Here is a 23,747-nt window from a genome sequence, read left to right as displayed (position 1 = left end):
GATGTCATAGAGCCCTACCCATAGCTTCTTGACCGGGGCCATTTTTAGAATATTTACGCTTTCCTTTGTGTTGGTATTCAAAACAATTTCACACGAAAGTTGTTGACCATTTTACAGCCAAATATAATCCAATGGTCATCCAAAACGCTAGACTTCTTCCCTGTAGTTAACTCTCTATTCATGCACAATTCCGTGTCGATTGGTTTCAATTGTGTGCTCAGGAAAATTTTTCTGTGCCCATATATTGCGGACATCTTTAAAAACAATAGGCCTTGCCCTTCTGAGCCTAGGCCTACCCGTATGAAAATTTTCGTTAGGATCGGAAGATAATTGCAATCTGCATATAATAACCCCAACCTGTGTTGTAAGTTGACAAAAATATTACAAAATGTACACATTAATATTACAAGTCAAATTGAAACAAGTAAGCAAAGGCTGCAGTCGAGCGGGGCCGACCGTTGAATACCCTACAACACTATAATAAACGATACAGTTTATATAGGCGAGATACTCGAAAGAATTCCGCAAGATATTGTGACAAATAATAAAAGAAAACCATCCGGTTTCGTTCTCTAATTTTCGAATAATAGCAACTTAAACGAATTTGCTCATTTCCAATTTATTGGTAGATGTTTATTGGTAGATGTTGCAAAGACCTATAATCTCTCAGAAGTGGCAAAAGATTAACATTTACTACTGGTTTTTGACTGAAATGCATCTATATGAGATACAGACATTTGACTATATTCTTCAACGAAATCAGCGTTAACGAAATAGTCAGAAGTGCGCCTTTCCTGTATTTGTGAATTCTCCAAAAAGTCACTGGAATGGACATTTTCGTATTTTGTCTACAAAAGTTGGCAAACTATTTCACATATTGAATATTTTTGGATGGCCATCAAAACTATTTGGCTTTTGCAATGTCCGGTAACCCCCATTCAAATGCGCGTGAGGATCGGGCAATAATTACGACCTGCAGACAAAATATGCCAAAAATATGACAAAATTGAAAAAATATGAGAAAATGTTACAAAATCAATATTTTCATCTTTAGAGAGATATTTTTATGCGATTTTTTTGGACGTTTTTTCTTTCCTGCCAAGGGGCCATTCTGAATTAATGAGAACTGTCGAAATTAGTTCAGCCGTTCATGACATATAAGAGATCTTTCAAGCATATCTTCTTTGATAGACATATATATCGCACATATTTTGCTATATATAAGATTTGTTGGATGTTAACATCAATGTAAGGATCAGAAGTAGCCTTGTCATGGCATCGTGATTTCGCCGGGATTTAAAATATTCGCGGTTTAATGAAAAATGTGGAATTTTTTCAACATAAAAGATATGGTCTATTTTACTCGCTAAATATTATCCGATGACCACCCAAACTGGTAGGCTTCTTCCCCGCCCTAAACTCTAGCTACATGCGAAATTCCGCATCGATTGGTCTATAATTGCGACCTCTATAGCTACTGCAAAATCCGACATTTTTTCAGTATTTGGTCCAGTTCAACCCATAAACATTTGGCGATCATCTCCAAAAGAAATATGGTTCTATTCTGACCTTAACCCCACCTTCGTGCAAAATTTCGTAAGGATCGGGCCATAATTGCGACCTGTAGAGTGATTACAAATTAACATGGACAGACGGACAGACGGACGGACGGACATACATAGCTAGATCGACTCAGCTCGGCGAGCTAGGAAGATCCATATATACTTTCCTATGTGAGAAACCAATATTTCGAGGTGTTACATAATTTTTGGCCCAATCAAACTCATAATACCCCCAACACATAGTGTTGTAGGGTATAAAAATGGCATACGATAAAAATATGAAAAAAGTAAAAAAAAATCACAAAATATTGCAAAATCTATATTAACGACATGATTGGCATCTTTTTTATGCGATTTTGTGTAGATTTTATTCTTTTATGCCAAGAGGGCATTATGAATTGAGAAAATTTGTCAAAATTGGTCCAGCCATTCTTGAGGTATAAGCATTCTAGCTAACATTCCCTTCTTTTGTATAAAAACATTGTATATATTTCGCTATATATATCCGATATGTTTACTATCGGCATCTACGTAACCGTCAGAATTGACCTTGTTATCTATTTGTGATTTCGGCAAGTTTAACAATATTCGCGGTTTAATGGAATTTTTTTTATTTAACCCAAATGTTTTGGTCTATTTCACCCACTAAATATTACCCGATGACCATCCGAATTGGAAGGCTTCTGCCCAGCCCTAAGTTCTAGCCCCATGCTAACTTCCGCGTCGATTGGTCTATATTTGCAACCTGTAGAGCAACAGCAAAATCAAGAATTATTTTAGTTTTTGGTCCATCTCAACCCCTAAATATTATGCGAACATCTCCAAAAGCAATAGGTGGACAGACTGACGAACGGACATACATAGCTAGATGGACTCAGGCCGGCGAGATAGGAGGATTCATATTCACTTTCCTATGTGGGAAACCAATATTTCGATGTATTACATAAATTTTGTCTCAATCAAACTTATAATATCCCGACACATAGTGCTGTAGGGTATAAATAGGAATTAAATATAAGGGATTTCTAGCACTCCTTTTTGCCTTGAAGAACATACACAACTATATAACAAATGAGAAATGGAAATATACAAAGAAATAATTATTCAAACCACTGCCACTTTTCGACTATGCTTAATCTTCTTCTACGATTTTTTTAAATCTTCTAGCATTGGCCCAATACACTTATATAAAGAAACTTTCACCACCAAAGCACTGCTAAATTTGCACGAGTTGAATGGATCCCATTGTTTTTCTACAATACGTCCGATACATATTGCAAAACAAGACAATACAAATTTGAAGCTATACATTATGAGGATCTGTTAAAAAAATCCAAAAACACTGTGTTGAAAGTTATCAATTTATATTCCAAACAATTTGTTACTCATTTTCTCAACGACAAAACAAATGGAGAGAAAGACGCTGCTAATAAAAAGTTTGTGTCTTAAGTCTTTTGTTTTATGCCTCTTGTTTTGCCAAAATGGTGCAACTAAATAAATTTAAAGATTAACATAAATTTGTTTTAATAATTTAATATGAATATAAACAACCTTTCAGATAACTGGTGTGTATCTATTGACAGCTGTCAAGAAGAAAAAAAATTTAATAAATTAATCAAAAACATTGGTGAATAAAATGTTGGAAATAAACGTGCCATGCCATTTCACAGTATGATAAATGATCAAATGTAAGGATCTTCTTATCAACGTCAAATACAATTTTTACAATTACCTATTTTTTTACACGCTTTGTTACGTGACCAAGTGACATTTGTGGCGGCCAGTGATTCAGAACGTTTTTTCACAATGGCCACCAAAATCTTCGGCCACGAAAAATCCGTTACCACTAAAAATACCAAAGTGTCGATCACCTCAAGCAAGCGCTTCGCCGGGAATGGGTCAAAATACCGCAGAGCAACATTCGAGCAGAGTGTGACGGTTTCATTGGCCGTTGAAGGCCATAATTCGTGCAAAGGCGACCAATTCGAACAAATTTAAACTTATTCTAAAATTTGATACTATTTCCGACATGTTTTGCTTTCATTCAATAGAATTATGGCGTTTGACATTGTTGCAGTTATTTATCTCACCCTGTATATTATGTCTTTGCCCATTTGTTCGAAACAGGCAAAAGAAAAGATATAGACCTAGTGTTCCCTCTGGTGACCTCTATAAAATCGCAATTTAATTGATTTATAAAAGGTGTTTTCCCAAAAGCTTTCAGATTTGAAATTTAAATAAAACATATGCCAGATTATGAAATGGCAAAAAAAAATTATTTGGTAAATAAATTCTTGTCATTTAAAATTTAAATATAATTTCGGACATATGGTCACCACAACCATTTTGCACAAAGGTCATTCTAGAGGTTTAATTTTCGACTTCTTTTTCTATCATTTGAGGACGTATTTCAGCAATAACATCTTGAATATTCTCATCACTTCAAATAATTTTGGTGTAAAATGCCGGATCTTTGTTTAATTTTTTGAACACAGTTTTTGAAAATTAATTTCCACAACTTGGAAGCGTTGTTATGGAGGTAACCTATTCATGATGGCTTGTTAAACAATACTGAGCAGAGACGTCACTATAAAAACGTCACTACATAAAACGTCAACTATAAAAACAGCTGATAGACAACAGAGTAAATTCCAACACATAGTTTTGTAGAACATAAAAATGAAAGCAATAAAGCTAAGGCAGCTAAGTTTTGCAAGGCCGAGCTTTTAATACCCGCCACAATTTTGAAGGAACTTGAAAATTTTCAAAAAACAAATCCATAAAAATACCTTTCAAATAAAACCCAAATTTCAATCACGAGATTTTGGTTAATAATTAATCTAAAATCATCAAAATACTGAATATTGGGGGGTACCGTTATATGGGGACTATATGAAACCATAGCTCAATTATGAACTTAACCTGCCTACTGGCAAATCACACATGTGTGCAAAATTTAACCTTCTATCTCAATTTGTTAGCGGGACTACAAAATACAGGCGGACATAAAGACAGCAAACATCGATAAATCGACATAAAATTTTACGCTGATCAAGAATATATATGCTTTGTTGGATCTGACATGAGTATTTCGAGGAGTTACAAATGGAATGACAAAGTTAATATAACCTCCATAGAATGGTGTAGGGTATAACAACGATATATTTGTGTTCGATCTCTTCATTTTGCCCGTATACGCAAAATAGGTGCACGGAAACGATTTCAAGCAAAACTGAAACTTTTATAGAATTGTACTATATTGCAAGTTCACTGTTCAATAGGCAATCTGGGTTGTGAAAATTTCAATGTGGATTTGATATTACTGGGTTTATAGGCCAAAACCCCAAAAGAGTTTCGGGATAACAAACTTTTTTTATAGGTGTCGCTCATATAAAAATGATCCCGATATTTTGTGATGTATTTTGCAACATTTAATATAGAGCTTTGAAAATGTATAGAGAGCTTTAGACTTTATAATTTATTTATTTACTAGCAAGTGTCCACTACTTCGTATGCGGAATAAGGTATTTATATTAACTGAATTTAACAGTTTACCCCAAATAGAATGTATTAAATAAATGACCACAGTTTATCAATATCAAGTTATAACTTGGATGAATAATTTCCACCTCTCAACCCTAAATCAACCCTAATGCCAAATTTCAAGGACTATCCCACACATAAAAAAATCACCTCCTTATATCAACACTATTTTTCATACTTGATTCTCATATCTAATTTCAAGGTTCTTTCTCTATACGTTTATATAATTCGAAATGGTACTAAATTTAGTGCACTTTAGTACTTCTAGTACACATATTCTTAGAATTTCGAAAAACACTTTAGTTTGTTTATCCTCCGCAACATCAAGGACTCTCACTCCAAAATTCAAATTTCTTGCTCTATTTCTTCCCCAAAGTACCAAAGTTAATACTATTAAGTAATTTCCATAATTTTTAGTAGGTATTTCCAAATTCCCAGCCATATATAAACCAATTCGCACAAAAGGTGATATTAATTCCAAATTTTAGACTTCCAAATTAATCAATAAACCAAATACCAAATTAAGTACAATTCAGTACGTAATACCGAAACCACTTCATATCTCAAACCTACACACGAATATCGACAAACAATTAAAATGTTAGTGCCATTTAATACTTTTCATACATCTACGGTACATATTTCCAATACCACCTGCATATCTCAACATTACACACCAATTCCCAAACACCATAACTCAGAAATTGAACTATCCCTACGATCAATACTAAATTTTGTGCCCTTCTTACCTTTTGCGCTCTTGTAGTACTTATTTTCAAACTTTAGGCTTCCAACTCTACCGGTTTACTCAAAATTTAAATTGTAACAAAATTTAGTACCATTTAGTTTTCATAAGTACGAATTTCCAAAACCACCTACATACCTCAGCCCTACAATGCAATAGTAATTTTAGTTCCAAATTTCAGGATTCCAACTCTATTGGTTCACCCAAATCCAAATTTTACCAAATTTAGTAGCATTTCGTACCGTTCCCGTACAGAAGTAAAAATTTTGAAAATTGCGACCATACCCCAATCCTACACTCTGCCAGTAATGTTAATTCCAAATTTAAGGACTCCAGGTCCACCCGTTCCTCCAAATTCAAATTGTACCAAATATAGTACCGTTGTGTACTTTTCGTATTAATGAGTACACACTTAACTACCTCCTTACATAAACCCTACTACTCAAACTTCATTCCCATTCCAAATTTCAAGTTTTTTTCAAATTATAGTTCGAATTCCCAAAATCCCTTTGGTATATCCATCACTCACTCAATTAACGACCCTTGTTCCAAATTCAAGACTTCTAGCTCTACTGGTTAATCAAATACAAAGGGTATCATATTTAGTACCTTTTAGTACTTTTCGTATCGTTCTAATGCGAATTTCAGGCTTATCTGACCCCTTCGGACCATGAGTGACCCTTACCCAAAATTTAAGATTTTAGCTTCAGCCGTTTTGTCTGGGAGTTGTTGAATCAGTCAGTCAGTCAATTACTTTACACTTTTATTAATATAGATGGGTGACGCTATTTCATGTTCAAACATAGATGTCGCTAGATTTTGTACATGTACGGTACGTATTTTCAAAACCACCTCCATATCTCAACCCTATACACCAATTTTGAGGCCAACACCAAACTACAGAAATCTAACTCTATCCGTACAATTAATACTAAATTGAGGACTTCAGCTTTATAGGTTCACCCAAATCCAATTGTACAAAATTTAATAAAAGTAGTACTAATTTTTGTACTTTTCGTACACTTTACACTGTACCGTTCTAGTACAAATTTCCAAAAACTCAGCCTTATCTGACCCCTTGGGACCAAGGGTCACCCTCAAACCCAAAATTTCAAGATTTTAGCTTCAGCCGTTTTGTCTGGGCGTTGATGAATCAGTCAGTCAGTCAATTAATTTACTCTTTTATAAATATAGTTTTTTTTATTCTATTTTTTTTATTTTATTTATTTATTTATTTATTTGTTTATTTATTTATTTTTATTTTTGCACAGCGTTATTTTTATAAAAATATCCCCGTTTAAAAAATTCAAGCTGACTACTTTTGTTGATTGTCCAAGACCAACCAATTCTGTATGAGTGTGTGGTATTTAAATTAGCAGAGATTTCTCTTCATACAAATATGTGCTGCGAATTTAATGCAAATTCGCAACTGAAACGACGTGAATCTCTTTTGGGACTTTCATACTTTCATAGTCCATTCCCTGAAATTGCATTTATTATAATTTGCATTTTTATAATTGTAATGCACTCCAACACTTATATTCACATGTTTATATAGCATGTAGTTTTTGGAAACGTAGTATGGAATTCAGATTTATTTTGATATTGGGAACCTTTCAAATTAATTTTTATTTTTTCTTATTTTTTATATAATATTTTTTTATTAATTTTTATAATATTTATTATATTGCAACGTTTCCATGACATGACTACTTGTGAGAGAACATATTCTATAATTGTTCTCATCAATTTTGATATTGGATCTTAGTCGTAGCCATGTGTGTTTGCAAGGCATCTAACATGTTATTTTTTTTTGATTATGTCGTTTGAACATTTATTTTGCACAAAATTTACAACGTAATTTTTCCAAAGAGCGATTAAATTTCATCCGAACAAAAGGAAGACAAATAAAATTATAAAATTTATTGGCCACACACTTAAAGCCAGCAACCCTTTTTCAACCTGTCAAACAGGTTGTGTCTATTGTGTGTCTGTCTGGTTGGGCGTTAAATTTTAAATGGAAATTTGGAAATTAGCACATACAACAACAAAAGAAAGGTTTATCTATTTCGTCTACCCTCACACGCTCTGTCGACGTGTTTCACATCTGAAGCAGACGCGGGTGATAATCAATGATTATTGACTTACAAGCCATTCTTCTCCAAAGTTTGTCAACTCTTTGGCGAACAATCCAATCTTTTATGCTAAATGTTGCGTATTCATTCAAACATAATTTATTTTCCCTAACGGAACCCTATATAAAATTGTCAACCGTCCACCGGGGTGTTAGATTCAAGTCACACTTCAAGTCTTTGGGTTTTCATTTAGTTCGAACATGAAGGTGGTCGTGGTCGTTGCCTTGTGCCTCTGCTTGGCCTACAGCAGTGCTTTGCCCATTGAAAATGAGGCTAAAATAACTTTGGATAACGTTGATGCTGTCACTTCTGGAGATTCTGGAACCGAACACGTGCGTCAAGCTCGCCAGTTCTATGGCGGCTATGGTGGATACGGTGGATATGGCGGCTTCGGCGGCTATCCAGGATTGTATGGCGGTGGTTATCCAGGCTACTACGGTGGATATGGAGGTTATCCCTTAGGCGGTTATGGCGGTTTGTCTAGCAGTTATGCTTCGGCAGCTGCTTCCGCCGGCGGCTTTGGAGGTGGTTTATTTGGATAAACAAATCTTAAATGAAAAAAAAATAAACTTAATTTAATTTAACTTATTGAAAGAAAAAAAAAACGAAAAAAGAGAAGTGTATATTTTTCAAAGAAAATTGGTTATAAAACAAAAAAATAATTTTTTGATGAGTCTGCAAATGGTATAAAGTTGCTAAAAAAGAAAGTGTTGGCATAGTTGAAGGCGTATTTTACCATTATAATCGGTTTGCTGATATGATGTTATGTTTGCAAAAACATAAACGTTTTAGGAAAAGTCAACGTTCTCAGACCTTCATAACTGTAGAAGAAAATCCATGAAAAAATAAATTTCTAGTAATGTGTGACAAAATTATTGCTGGTGCGAGTTGTACCTGGTTTGTCGAGCGTCTCTCGTTCTACAGTTGCCGATGATATTGGAGAACGGTATTTACTATGCATTCCTCTATTGTTCAACGCCCAAAGTGAATACAGAATACAGTCTATGAAGATCTTTCCTCACATGCCGAATGTGATATCCGTTGGAATTGCAATTTTTGAATTTTGATAAAAGGATTGTGCTCAATTGCGCCGATTGTTTTTCGAAATATTAGAGATATTCAAAAACAAGTAAGCAACGACTACAGCCGACCATGTCATACCCAACAACACTACAATATGTTGGAAGCCCTTTTATGTCCAAATCCATTTTGGAAGATTTCGCTTTTGAAATTATGTCACGGAGCACTGCTCAGATATTACCCTTAGCATTTTGACCAGGGACATTTGCCCAATATTTACGCACTCCGTCGTGCTGTTAGTTGTTATGATCCATTTTATAGCGAAATATAATCCAATGTTCATCCAAAATTCTAGAATTCTTCAAGATCGGTTAAAATATAGCCAAATGGTTAATATCAACCCAAATCATATGGATTTAGCACATACGAATGAATTCAGCCTGGAAGAAAGTGTGTTAAATTTAATGAAAATCGGTTCACATATGGCTATAGCTTCAATATATATTTTTCATGTGAATTGGTGTTTAGGTCCCCACTTTCGTAATATAAACTTCAAATCAATGATAAATGCTCGCAGATATCAGATACAGCTCAGAAATATATCTGTCAAATTTTATCGAGATCAGTTCAGATTTGGATATAGCTTCCATATATATCTACATCCGATTTCACGATTATTGTGCACCAAATTGTTAATATCAGCCCATATATCTGTGTTCCGATGTGTACAGGGTGAGATAAAAAACTGCAACAAAGTCAAAGGCAATAATATTTTATTTCTTTTTTAATTTTATTGAATGAAGGCAAAAAATGTCGAAAATCAAATTTTAGAATAAGTTAAGATTTCTTCGAATAGGTCACATTTGAATTATGGCCTTCAAACGGCCAATGAAACTGTCGCACGCTGCCCGAATGTTGCTCTGTGGTATTTTGGCCCATTACCAACGAAGCGCTTGCTTGAGGTGATCGACACTTTGGTATTTTTTAGTGCCAACCTTGCTTTTCAAAATACTTCAGACACAATAGTCCAATTTATTGGTGTCCGGAGATTTTGATGGCCATTGTGCGCTGGACATGGAGCCAGGAACCTAATTTTGTAACCATTCTGGAGTGGCGCGTGCTGAGTACTGTTGGAATGTCCAAGTTCTGCGGCCAAAATGTTTGCGTGTCCAAGACTTTAATACACCCTCCAGTGTATTTTTGCGATAACATTCGACATTTATTCTGATGCCACGGTCGACTTTTTGTGTGTTTACAAACACGAGCCACTTTTCGGCCACTGCGACGAACGATGGGCTGTCACTAGGATATTTTTAACAGCTGTCGGATGAGTGGCTTGGAAATGACAGCAGTCTTAAGTTGGTTGCAGTTTTTTATCTCACCCTTTATATCCAAAAGTACAGTTATGTATGAGCTATAGTAAAACGTAGACCTGTATGAAAAATATTCTGCAACTGGAGTTAGAACTCGTTAAAAATTCTACATACCAAATATGGAAAAATTCCGTGGAAAAATTTGGCTGAAATCATCAAAATATCCAATATAGGGAGGTAACGTTATATGGGGGCTAAACGAAAACGTTGACCGATTTGTCTCATTTCAATACCAACCATCTAAGACAGAATTCAAACTATTGTGCCAAATTTCGAAGCACTACGCCACATAATGTGGGCTGTACATTGTTCCTAATAGACAGACGGACATCGCTAAATCGACTTAAAATTCTATGTTTAGTGTATCTCCGACCAACATTTAGAGGTGTTACAAATGGAATGACAAATTTAATATAAAGCCCATTCCATGGTGGAGGGTATACAAAATAAACCAAGAAACAATAAGTAAATACAAGTAAATATTTAAAATTAAAATTCTATTAAATATTTTAACTTAAGATAATAATTAATCCAGGCACTCCTGATTAATTATTATAAGAATATGCTCCATTGCCCTACAAAGAACGTAGGGTATTCCCCCCTTAAAATCGAGAACAAAACTTTCCTCTGCGGCAGTTAACTTATGTATGTTGAAATAGAGATCACCGCCATCACCATATGACGGCAATAAATCTGGTTTAAAATATTGAAAACAAAAACGTTGTGTTTAACAAAGTCCATTTCAAACAGAGTAATTTATTCCGCTAAAACAAATAAAAAATTTATTTAGAAAGGTTAATGTCTTCAGAAATTATGGAAATGCCCACCAATGCCCCAGAAATGTAAACAAGATAGAAATTCATTTATCATAATTTAAAGATACACATCCAAAAAACGACATAATTATTTTAATAAGCGATAGAGTCCATTCAGACCTAAACAGTCATTGAGAATATTCAGAAATTCCCGAGTGAGTAATGTTAGAATGTTTACAAACGTTAAACAAAGTTGAAAAAAAAACACCTAAAAACACATCTTGTTTGAAAATCGCCCAGAGTTGCCATGTTCAAATTATATAACCATCTAATCACATCTTGGCGAAATGCTAATATCTATATTAATAAAAAAGTAAAACAATTTACTATCTGATTGACTGACTGACTCAATGATTCATCAACACTCAGATGAAACGGCTGAAGCTAGAATTTTGAAATGTTGGGTAAGGGGTTACCCTGGTTAGAAGGTGTGTAAGAAAAGTACTACATAGAACTAAATTTGGTACAATTTCGATTTGGGTGAACCGATAGAGGTGAAATGCGGAAATTTGGAAATAAGATTACTATTGGGTTGTAGAACTGTGGTATGGATATAATTTTGGAAACTCGTATTTATGTGTACTAAATGGTACTAAATTTGGTAGAATATTAATTTTGGGAACCGGTAGTGTTAAAATCCTAAAATTATGCGTGCTAAATGATACTTAATTTCGTACAATTCGAATTTGGGTGAACCTATAGAACTGGTATCCTGAAATTTGGAAATAACATATATGGAGGTTAATATAGTATTGAGTGAACGAATACTGCTTGAAACCTGAAATTTGGCATTGTGATCACTGTTAGTGTGTAGGGTTGAGATTTGAAGGTGGTTTTGGAAATACGTACTAAAAAGTTCTAAATTTGGTATTTGGGTAAGGGATTGATATTTGGCATTAAGATAACCTCTTGTGCAATTTGGTTGATACTTGGCGGGGGTTTGTAAATGCGTACTAAAAGTTCGAAATGTACTAAATAGTATTAACATTGCTATCTGAGGAAGGAATAGAGCTGGAAATCTGAAATTTGGGGTGAGAGTAGTTAATGTTGTGTAGGCTAGACAAAATGTGAATATGAAAATCTATTCAATTTGGGCTGATATTACATATATGGTGAGCAATAGCCGTAAGTAAGTAAATCGGATGAAAATGTATATCAAAGCTATATAAAAATCTGAACCAACCTCGATCAAATTTGCAGAGGAATTTTGGAGCAGTATCTGATATCTGGTACCAAAGATTTATGTTGTGGAGTGCATATTACGCATTTTGTAACCATTCTTGGGTGGCGCATGCTGAGTGCGATTGTGCCCAAGGCTTTAATACACCCTCCAGAATATTTTCGGGATAATATTCGGCATTTATTCTGATGCCACTGTCGATTAATACGAGCGGAGAGCGACGATCAGCTGTGATGGCGGCCCACACCATCACCATGGCCTGCGTTTGAGTTCTGGTGGCCAACCGAAGATGCCCACTTTCAGCTGACCTCTTTAGAAGTCAACACGATCATTTTGTTTGTTTACAAACTGCTGGACTCATCGGAGAAAACAAAATTCGACAGTTCATCACTTTCGGCCAAGCAACTTTTTAGGTATTTTGAGTATATTTTCTTCTGTTGCGGTGTAAGTTCTTGCACTTTTTGGAATTTCAATGGCTTTACCCCGAGTTCATTTTTCAGTATTTGCAATTTTTCAGTGACTGCGACGTGGGTTTCGGTCAAGTCGCTTCCTTACTTTTCCATTTCAACCATTTCTGCTGATGTTGCTGTTTTCTTCCGTCCACTTCCTTGACGTTGGACTACGCTATCAGAACGACGGTAACGAGCGATGGCACGAGACACAAAAGATTTATTCACATTCAAATGCTGGAGCGCTCTAACCATAGCCACTTTGGTTTCCCAGCCAAACATAAAGAAATCACACTATCGCGCTTGAATTCCATCACGAATAAAATTTTTTCTGGAAAATTCTCACAAAAATACTTTTGTACGCTTGTAAACAATATAACGAGCTGTCACTGGAATAATTTTAACAACTGTCGGACGAGTGGTTTAGAAATGACAGCAGTCTGAAGTTGGTTGCAGTTTTTTCATCGCACTCTGTGTGGGAGCTATAGCTATATCTGAACCGATTTCCTCCAAATTTGATGTACTTGCTTCTAGACTGAATTGCCAAAAAGAAGTAATGATTTTATTAATCCCAGAGTCTTCCAAAATATATAAAAATAGACTTAAAACCAAGCGATTAGAAACTTTTTAAAAAAATAAATTTCACTGAAATTTAAAAGTACTTTCGTTTGGTTGTGCGGTAATTGTATCAAAAAGCTAAGTATTGTAGTAAATAAGTTTTGCGGCTAACATAAACCACATTTTTCGCCTTAAATATTTTAAAACCGATTTTCTTCCCTGTACCAATTGCTCGTAACTTTTCAGTAACAAATCGGAGGATACATTTTAAATATTTCCATCAAGTTTTTTTTGAAGGCATTGGCAACTCTAGCTATATCGTTGGCGTTGTTCATTTGCCTAATGACGATCTTAGACACAGATGACAAACAATGAAATTATTTGTGGCTATTCGAAGGTGCGTATTTTTCCACCTTTTGTAGAAGATGCAAATTACTGATGACAAGCAAATTTAATTAAATTAGCGGAACAGATCATCTTCCTGCACACACACACACACACACAAACATGTACATACACAGAAACATGGTTTTCGGCTTTTAAAGATAACAATAAAATCTTTGTATTAAATATTTAATTTTGGGAAAAACACACACAAATGTGTTCTCAGTAACGAAAATTCTAAGACCATTTCATTACCGATTTTTAGAACCTATGACGTCGATTATTCGCAAATCGAAAACCGTATACATCTATTAACCCTACAATAGTATGTGCGGAAAGATGGATATGAATTCTGAGTCTGTCTCTTCTTTGCGTGTTTCACGTTTTGACAGAACCTAGCTTAAGGGTATCATCGAATTGTATCTATTACGAACCGCAAATATTAATCTGACTTAAATCGCCAAAAGCAATGAATACCGAGGGCCTATACGAAAACAACGTCGACCTGTATAGAAAATCTTCTGCCCATGAAGGCGGTCCCTTTTGCAAACTTCAAATACCAACTTGAAAAAAATTCAAATCAAAATGTGTCTAAAGTCATTTAGATATCGAAATATTGTGTTTTTCTCAAATTCTAAAAATTTTAACTCACATAAGAACTAAATCTGTTATTTTTGTTAGAACATTTTCAAAATTTGCCCACGTTTAAACAGTTCATACATATTGGCAACGGAATTAGCAATAATATTGTATCAGGTTTTTAGTGAGTCAACTCTTACAAAAAACATCGGTCAACGTTTTGATTTATCCTCCATTAAACATTTCCGCTCGATTGAAGACATTTTGGAGCTTTTAACTAGTAAGGAAAAGTTAAAATTCGGGCGGGGCCGACTGTATGATACCCTACACCACTGTGTATATTTATTAGAACTCCCGTAAGAAAAGAATTTATTTAAAGTAGATCTTACCACCTATCAACATTTAGAGCAGTTATAGTTTGGTTTTAGAGTGAACTAATATATGGGAGGCATGTCCAATTCTGAAACGGTTTTCACTAAATTTGACGGAGACATTTTAATCTTTTATACCAAATAATTTTGCTATAGAGTGCATGATATCACTTTCAGAAGGGTTATATTAAAAACAAGTTAAAAAGCAGTAAGTTCGACCGGGCCGAACTTTGAATACCCTCCACCATTTGGAACAAATTTGGAAATTTTCAAAAAAATAAAATCCGTTAAAAATTTTGTTAAAATCTTAAAAATACTAAATATAGCCGTTATATTGGTGTCTATACGACGTGGACCTAATACTGAATATTTTTATTATTACATTACCATATTCAAATACGAAACTTGAAATAAACTGTGAATAATTTAGCTAAAATCATCAAAATACCGTATATAGGGAGGTACAGTTATATCGGAGCTATACGAAGACCTGAACCTGCATAGACAATTTTCTGTCTCAGGCTGTACCATTTATTACGAACTACAAATACGACATCTCAAACTATTTCGGTGAGTATTGTACCTAAAATCGTCAAAATACCAAATATAGGGAGGTACTGATATATGGGGCCTATACGAAGACGTGGACCTGCATAGATAATTTTCTGTCGCAGACTGTAGTTCCCATTACGAACTCTAAATACTTAATTTGAAACTACTCCTGTGAATAATGACACTAAAATCATCAAAATACCGAATATTGGGAGGTACCGCTATATGGGGGCTATGCGAAGACGTGGACCAGTACAGACAATTTTCTGTCATAGGCTGTAGTTTCCACTACGAACTTCAAATACCAAATTTGAAACAATTCTGGTTAATAATGTCGCTAAAATCATCAAAATGTCGAATATAGGGAGGTACCGTTATATGGGGGCTATATGAAAACCTGCTTACTTGCAAAATAACATGTGTGCAAAATTTTAGCCCTCTATCTCAATTCTTTCGAAAGATAGCGTGATTACAACAGACAGACAGACATCGCTTAATCGACTTAGAATTTTACGGGGTTGCCCATATTCGACGGACCTTTGGGCCCATTCCAATCGACGAGGCTTGTCCGCAGGCAACATTCTTTTCGTCAATTGAATTTTGTACGGGAACAAATGCAAATCAATGCGAATATTCCGTTGTAAAGTGGACCGAGCCATGCCCAACTGCTGAGAACGGCGTTTTTGGGATGTTCTTGGGGACCTCTCAACACTGGCTCGTACGGCAGCGATATTCTCGGCCGATCGCCTTGGTCGACTTTTATATGGCCTCTTCGGATTAGAAAGAGTCTTACCATTCGAAAATTTTTCGTATAAACGCTTAATGGTGTTCTTAGAAGGCGCACTTCTCACATCTTTTAATGTTTTAAAAGCACGTTGAGTTTTCACAATTGACTTCTTGTAAATTTCAACTATTTCAGAGCGCTCGCGTGGCATGTATTGGTTCATGGTAAAAATCAGCTTGGACTGACGCTTCAAACGCGGTATGTCATTAAGCGATGTGACATCTCTTTCAAAAGTTATGGCGTTGCCAGATGGGTCCGTGGAATATGGGCAACCCTGTACGCTGATCAAGAATATATACTCTTTGTTGGGTCTGACTTGAGTATTTCGAGGAGTTACAAACGGAATAACAAACTTAATATACCCTCCATAGTATGCTGGAGGGTATAAAAATATATAGCCCAAAATGGGAACGTACGTTCCGAAATTCACTTCATTTGGGCTAATATTAACCATTACTATATCCAAGATTTGAATATCCAAATCTTAGCCGATCTCGATAAAATTTGGCAAAGGCATTTCCGAGCTCTATTAAATATTTGGTATCAAATATCATTATTGTCGTATACGTATTACGAATGTGAAGGACTTAAACACCAAATCGGAGCTATAGCTATATCTGAACCGATTTTCACCAAAATTGATGTGCTTGCTTCTATACTAAATTCGATCGGATGTGCCAAAATTTAGGTCATTTGGAATGATATTGGCCAATCTCAATAGGGTTCGTCCTTGGGCCAAAAAAATATTGTTTGGAAATTTTCATCTCAATCGGATAATAAATGCGACCTGCATTTTTTTAGAAGTATACACGGACGGACTGACATGCATAAATCGACTCAGAAAGTGATTATATGAAGATCCTCAAAAGTGACTGTGGGTCTATCTCGATTCCTCCTCTATATTAAAAACAAATGCACAAATACATAATACCCATAACTCTGTGTAGTATAGGATATAATAAAATGAACTACATTTTAGTATTGTTTTTATACCCTACAACACTATGTGTTGGGGGTATTATAAGTTTGATTGGGCCAAAAATTATGTAACACCTCGAAATATTGGTTTCCCACATAGGAAAGTATATATGGATCTTCCTAGCTCGCCGAGCTGAGTCGATCTAGCTATGTATGTCCGTCTGTCCGTCTGTCCATGTTAATTTGTAATCACTCTACAGGTCGCAATTATGGCCCGATCTTCACGAAATTTAGAATGTAGGTGGGGCTTGGACCAGAATAGAACCCTATTGCTTTTGGAGATGATCGCCAAATGTTTAGGGGTTGAAATGGACCAAATACTGAAAAATGTCGGATTTTGCAGCAGCTATACAGGTCGCAATTATAGACCAATCGACGCGAAATTCCGCATGTAGATAGAGTTTAGGGCGGGGAAGAAGCCTACTAATTTGGGTGGTCATCGGATAATATTTAGCGGGTAAAATATACCATATCTTTTGTGTTGAAAAAAATTCAAAATTTTTCATTAAACCGCGAATATTTTAAATTCCGGCGAAATCATAAAGCCATCACAAGGTTACTTCTGACCTTTACATTGATGTTATTATCCAACAAATCGGATATATAGCAAAATATGTGCGATATATAGGTCTATCAAAGGAGATATGCTTCAAAGATCTCTTATATGTCGAGAACGGCTGAACTGATTTCGACAGTTCTCATTAATTCAGAATGGCCTCTTGGCAGGAAAGAAAAAACGTCTAAAAAATCGCATAAAAATATCTCTCTAAAGATGAAAATATTGATTTTGTAAAATTTTCTCATATTTTTTCAATTTTGTCATATTTTTGGCATATTTTCATTTTGAATTAAACATTTGGTAATATTTCTAAAGCTAACAAAACTAAGTAGTTGGGATATCAGGATATCATATACAGATCGCATTTATGGCCCGATCCTAACGAAATTTTGCATGGGGATCAGATGAGGGTCAGAATAGAAGCCTACTCTTTTTGGAGATGATCGCCATATATTTAGGGGTTGAAATGGACCAAAAAAACTGCAAAATTGCCAGCAGGTCGTAATTATTGCCCGATCCTCACTCACGTTTGAATGGGGGTTACCGGACATTGCAAAAGCCAAGCAGTTTTGGATGGCCATCCAAAAATATTCAATGTGTGAAGGAGTTTGCCAACTTTTGTAGACAAAATACGAAAATGTCAATTCCAGTGACTTTTTGGAGAATTCACAAATACCGACTATTTTGTTAACGCTAATTTCGTTGAAGAATATGGTCAAATGTCTGTATCTCATATAGATGCGTTTCAGTCAAAAACCAATAATAAATGTTAATCTTTTGCCACTTCTGAGAGGTTATAGGTCATTGGGAAATATTGGTTCCAGATCTAGGAAGACCATTTAAGTGCAACATCTACCAATAAATTGGAAATTAGCAAATTAGTTTAAGTTGCTATTATTCGAAAATTAGAGAACGAAACCTGATGGTTTTCTTTTATTATTTGTCACAATATCTTGTGGAATTCTGTCGAGTATTTCGCCTATATAAACGGTATGGTTTATTATAGTGTTGTAGGGTATTCAACGGTCGGCCCCGCTCGGCTGTAGCCTTTGCTTACTTGTTTCTCATTAAGTACACAAACTCGAAAAACACATCGAAATCGGATCAGATTTTAGTATAGCCCCATATAATATTTATGTTTTACATTTGATGTATTTTGAAGGTTATTCCCGATTATAGGTATTTTTAGTTATTCCTTTTTTATTTGCTATTAAGGCTTCATAATATAGGCCTATATTACGATATAATCCTCATCTTACGATACAACCCAATATAGCCCATTTTCAATATAAATCAGGCTGCATATAATATGAACCTTTGTGTGAATTCCAAAGCTCTCGATTAAATAATGCGGACTCTATCGAGGCTTGGTGTTTTTTAGTGCCAACCTTGCTTTCCAAAATACTCCAGATACAATTGTCCAACGGATTGGTATCCGGAGATTTTCCATTGGTCGCTGGAAATGGTACAAGAAGAAATCACACTATCACGCTTGAATTCCATCACGAATAACTTTTTTTCTGGAAAATTGTCACCAAAGTGCTTTTGTATGCATGTCTTAGAATAGACAGCAATCTGATTGCAGTTTTTTCATCTCACCTGGTATATGGGAGTTATAGCAATTTCTTAACCGATTTTCACACATACCAATTCACACAGACATAATAACCTTACCATTGTCTGGTGTAGGGTATAAATATTCCAATACAACTTCTCATTTCATTCTATCGCAAAGTGCAAATTTGTAAATTTTTATTTCCGCAAAACAATTAATTTATTTATTGATTATTTTACTTCTGTGTTCTCCCTCTCCCTGATTGTATTTACTATTAATATTCTCTTTTACTAACAGCTTCATTTCACGATAGTCTCCACGCAATATTTAATTTTCCAAGTTATGAGGAATACAATTCTCCACCATTTAATGTTTTGCAAAGATAGCCCAATTTTGGTACATTTCCATTCGTACCCTAGAATTTGAGTAGCATCGACATCATGTGGGTTAAGAGTCTTGCCTTCTCATAATACCATTACTGTTGTTGTTGTGTTTGCTTTTGTTTATCGGCGAAATGAGGGAGTTGTTTTTATTGATATGTCCATCAACTGCCGGCCGCTCAAAATCGAAAACACCCAAACAGAAGATACAGTCAGCTCTGAATACATGTGATTCGCATGAATGGAAAGTTTTTGTATAACGTGAATTTATTGTATTTGGAAATTGAAGCAAACCGGTAATATCTAATACCAATAAAACGAAGGTGTAACGGAATATGTGTTTGTTTATCTTCTTCTATTTTCGCCCGTGACCAAGTCCAATATATTGACAGACAGACATGGTCGGAATCGGATTATTACATAATGTTTTTCCAATTTTTTGGCAACTTTTCACTAGATCTAATATTGCTTTGAATTTTGAGAAAATCGGAAAATAATTTCACATTTTATTTAAAATGGTTACATTCGGTGGGGGAGGTAATTATTTTGAAAATTTTAACAATCTTGGGGATGAGTGATATCAAAAAAGGGCGGATTGAGACTGACAGAAACAATGGCAAGATCTAAGATTGAAGAATATCGGTGGGGGGGTAGGTTCAAGAAGAATTTTGTCGATTGTCTATTTTCATCCTGACACAAATGTTATATTCGAATATGATACGATTAAGACATAGATCGTGAATATACTATATTACCTTCAAGCCAAATAGCTGACTGACTGAGAATCTTGAAATTTTGCACGAGTGTCAATCTTTGTGCGAAGGCTTGTTATAGGTCTGGGTTTTTGGAAATTGGTACACAAAATACTAAAAATGTAATACTTTGTTTTGAACAAACATAATTAGCTAGAATTCTGAAATGTGGAGTGCAGGATAGATGTACCAAACGGTTTTTGGAAATTCGAACTTTAAGGTTACGAAAAGCTCAAAAATTGTACTAAACTTCTAATATGACCTAATTTGGTATTATTTGAATGGATGGAGCTAAAAACTTTTTTTGATTGGTATGAAAATCAAGGTTGGAAAGTTAGTTTGATATATAAAGGTGGTACGAACTGCACTAAATGGTACTAAATTTGGAACAGTTTTGTTTAGGGTGAACGGATGAAGCTGGAATTGTAAAATTCTGCATTAGAGTCCCTGTTGGTGGTAGGTTTGTGATAAAGAGATGGTTTTGGAAATGTGTACTGCAAGTGCATGAAAAGTACTAAATAGTTCAACAATTAGTACAATTTGGTATTGGGTGAACATACAATGCTCAAATCGGACATTTGGTATTTGGGTCGCAGTTCATGTGTAGTCTGGATATATGGAGGTGGTTTTGGACATATTTTCTATAATTGTACGAAAAGTACTAACTGGTACAAAATTTGGACTTGGTTGAAGGAATAGAGATAAAATACTGAAATTTGATATTTAGATAATCTTTGGTATCTAAAGTTGAGATTTTGAGGTTGGTATGGAAATGTGTCATATATTTGTACGAAAAGTACTAAATGGTACTACATCTGGTATTGGATGAAGGGAGGTCCCTGTTTGTATCTGTAATTGAGATATGGTGGTGGCTTTGGACACATGTACTATAATTGTACGAAAAGTACTAAATAGTACTTAATTTAGTACTGAGTGAAGGAATAGAGCTGAAATACTGAAATTTTATAAATGTTGGTGTCTTTGATCAAGATTTGTGGTGGAATTGTGTACTATAATTGTTCGAAAAGTACTAAGTGGTACTAAATTTGGTATTGGGTGAAGGGATAGGACTGGGATCCTCAAATTTGATATTCAGGTCACTGTTGGTATCTGGAATTCAGATCTGGAGGTGGATTTCGAAATGTGCACTATAACTGTACGAAAAGTACTAAACCGGGCTAATTTTGTTATTGGATGAGGGGATAGAGGTGTCTAGGATTGAAATGTGAATCGGTTTTGCAAATAAGAACTTAATTAAACGAAAAGTACTAAATGTTGCTGTATTTGGTATTGAGTGAATGAATAGGGCTGGAATCCCGATATGTAATATTGAGATCTCTGTTGGTATCTGGTGTTGAGATCTGAGGATGGTTTTTACAAATGCGTACTATAATTATTCGAAATATACTAAATGGAACTAATTTTAGATGCCAATGGATATCTAGGATGAAGAGATGTAGATTGTTTTGGATATGTGTTATTATTAAATTTGGTATTGGGTGAAGGGATAGACCAAAAATTCTGAAATTTAATTTTGAGGTCACTGTTAGTTTCTAAGGTTTGAAATAGGTTTGAACAAAAAAATTGGAAGTGGGCCCATTGTGCAATGGTTTTACTAATAACATCCTCGGTAAATTTCAAAATGATAGATTTACAATACTAAGGTCATTTTTTCTACTCCGCTAATATATTGAGTATTCCAACTTATGCGTCTCGGACTGTATTCCGCAAACGACCAATAATAAAAATAACGACAGCGCTAAACGCTGCGAAAATCGAAATTAATAACAGAAAAAATCTAATCTTACATTAATGATCACCGGCCAGCGATTGGCTGTGCGTTTGTCGTTACGCCAAAGACTTATTTAACTCGGTGATTTTGCTGTTGTTGTTATTTTTCCCTCCCGGTTACGTAGAACAGATTTCACCAAAATCTTCTTTGGAAAAAAAAACACGAGACAAAACAAAACAAAAAATCAAAATACATCGTCGATATTTAACGTTTTAGCTTAAGCCGCTGAGAAGAGATTTATATACGCTGCCCCCTTATTGATTCGGTTCATGGATGAAAGTCATCTGTAAACAAACCCAGCGGGGTAAACATTTTTTCGTAACTTCGTATATATAGTGGCAGTTGGCGGTTGCAATAGCATCAGAATTTCAAACACCTCCAGAGTGTATAGTTCAATTTTTACGCAAACAAAAAAAAAAAACAAATTAGAAAGATGCGCTTCTTAGCTGTATTTGCCCTGTTCGTGGCCCTTGCTGTCGTTGCCATGGCTGTTCCAGTCGAAAACTCCGAAGAAACCCAGCAACAGTCCTTGTACGATGTCGATGTTCAAGGTCATGAGAATACCGGTGAACGTGAAGCCCGCCAATTTGGCTATGGTGGATTTGGTGGTTACCGTGGCGGTTATGGCGGATTCGGTGGATACCGTGGCGGATATGGTGGCTACCGTGGTGGTTATGGCGGTTATGGTGGCTATGGCGGTTTCCGTGGTGGTTATGGCGGTTTCGGTGGTTATCGTGGTGGATTCTACGGTTAATACCAAAGAGAAGACAATTAATTTATTTACAACGAATTTTGAAATGCTATCCGACGATCTACAACGAGATTAAATATAATACTCCTCCAGAAAAGGAATTAAAAAAGGAAAAAAAGTTTTGTTTGATTTTTCATTTGAAACGGCTGTGAGACTTTGAGGACTAATATTGCTTCAGAGAATCTGAAGCATTAGACCATTTTTGTATAATTTTTGCGACATAAATGTTTGTCCTGCACATTCCACATAGACCTTAAGTCCTATATTCGCAATAGATATAGTGTGACTGGAAGTTGAACCTTTTTGGGAAGTTAAAAGAAACATCGGTGTAAGAGTTATAATTGATCAAACGTTTTACCGTTTTGTGGGGGAAATACCAAAAGGAGTGGGCCGTTACACCCCATTTTCACACTTTATCTATGCTTGGAGAAATCTACTTCATTCGGATATAATGAGAGTTATAATTTCTCAATATTTTACCTTTTGTGGAAAGGTGCCAGAAGGAGTAGTTCGCTATTCCAAATGTTATAAGAATAATGATTATTCAAAATGTTAACTTGAGGGGGTGAACCGGTAGTATCCATTTTCTCGAAGGGAGCATCCGCATTAATCTAAACATGTACATCGTAATATTTTTACCAAACATACGTCGGCCGACTCCTTTAGAAAAAGTTTGCCGTTCGAAATTTGGCGAAAAAAGACAAAATTGTATGAAGAAATGGGAGTACCCAATATGGTCAAGACTTGGCACTTCATAATATTTAGGTAGGGCTTGGCTCAGGCATAAAAATTAATTAAAAAGTTTATATAATTCCGAATATCAGGTACTACATTTATATGGGGCTATACGAAAACGTGGACCTCTATATCCCGTATCTGCCATACCAAAACTTGGACCTATATAAACAGTTCCCTGCAATGATCATTCCG

General features: G+C 35.2%; 2 protein-coding genes across 2 annotated transcripts; both read left to right on the top strand.

Annotated features, from left to right (window-relative positions):
• The first annotated feature begins 7,818 nt into the window (after positions 1-7,818).
• LOC131803460 (uncharacterized) lies at positions 7,819-8,569 on the top strand. Its single transcript, XM_059124814.1, has one exon. It carries the CDS (start codon positions 8,186-8,188, stop codon positions 8,525-8,527), a length of 342 nt encoding a protein of 113 aa, XP_058980797.1. The 5' UTR covers positions 7,819-8,185; the 3' UTR covers positions 8,528-8,569.
• A 13,840-nt stretch (positions 8,570-22,409) lies between these two features.
• LOC101887397 (uncharacterized) lies at positions 22,410-22,937 on the top strand. The gene has a single exon (XM_005181819.3). The coding sequence runs from the start codon at positions 22,500-22,502 to the stop codon at positions 22,818-22,820; it is 321 nt and encodes a 106-aa protein (XP_005181876.1). The 5' UTR covers positions 22,410-22,499; the 3' UTR covers positions 22,821-22,937.
• The last annotated feature ends 810 nt before the right edge of the window (positions 22,938-23,747 follow it).

The sequence above is a fragment of the Musca domestica genome, unplaced genomic scaffold (genome assembly GCF_030504385.1).
Source record: "Musca domestica strain aabys unplaced genomic scaffold, Musca_domestica.polishedcontigs.V.1.1 10, whole genome shotgun sequence".
Classification (NCBI taxonomy): Eukaryota; Metazoa; Arthropoda; class Insecta; order Diptera; family Muscidae; genus Musca; species Musca domestica.
Note: the sequence above shows the minus strand (reverse complement) of the source record. Positions and strands in the feature narration are given on the sequence as shown.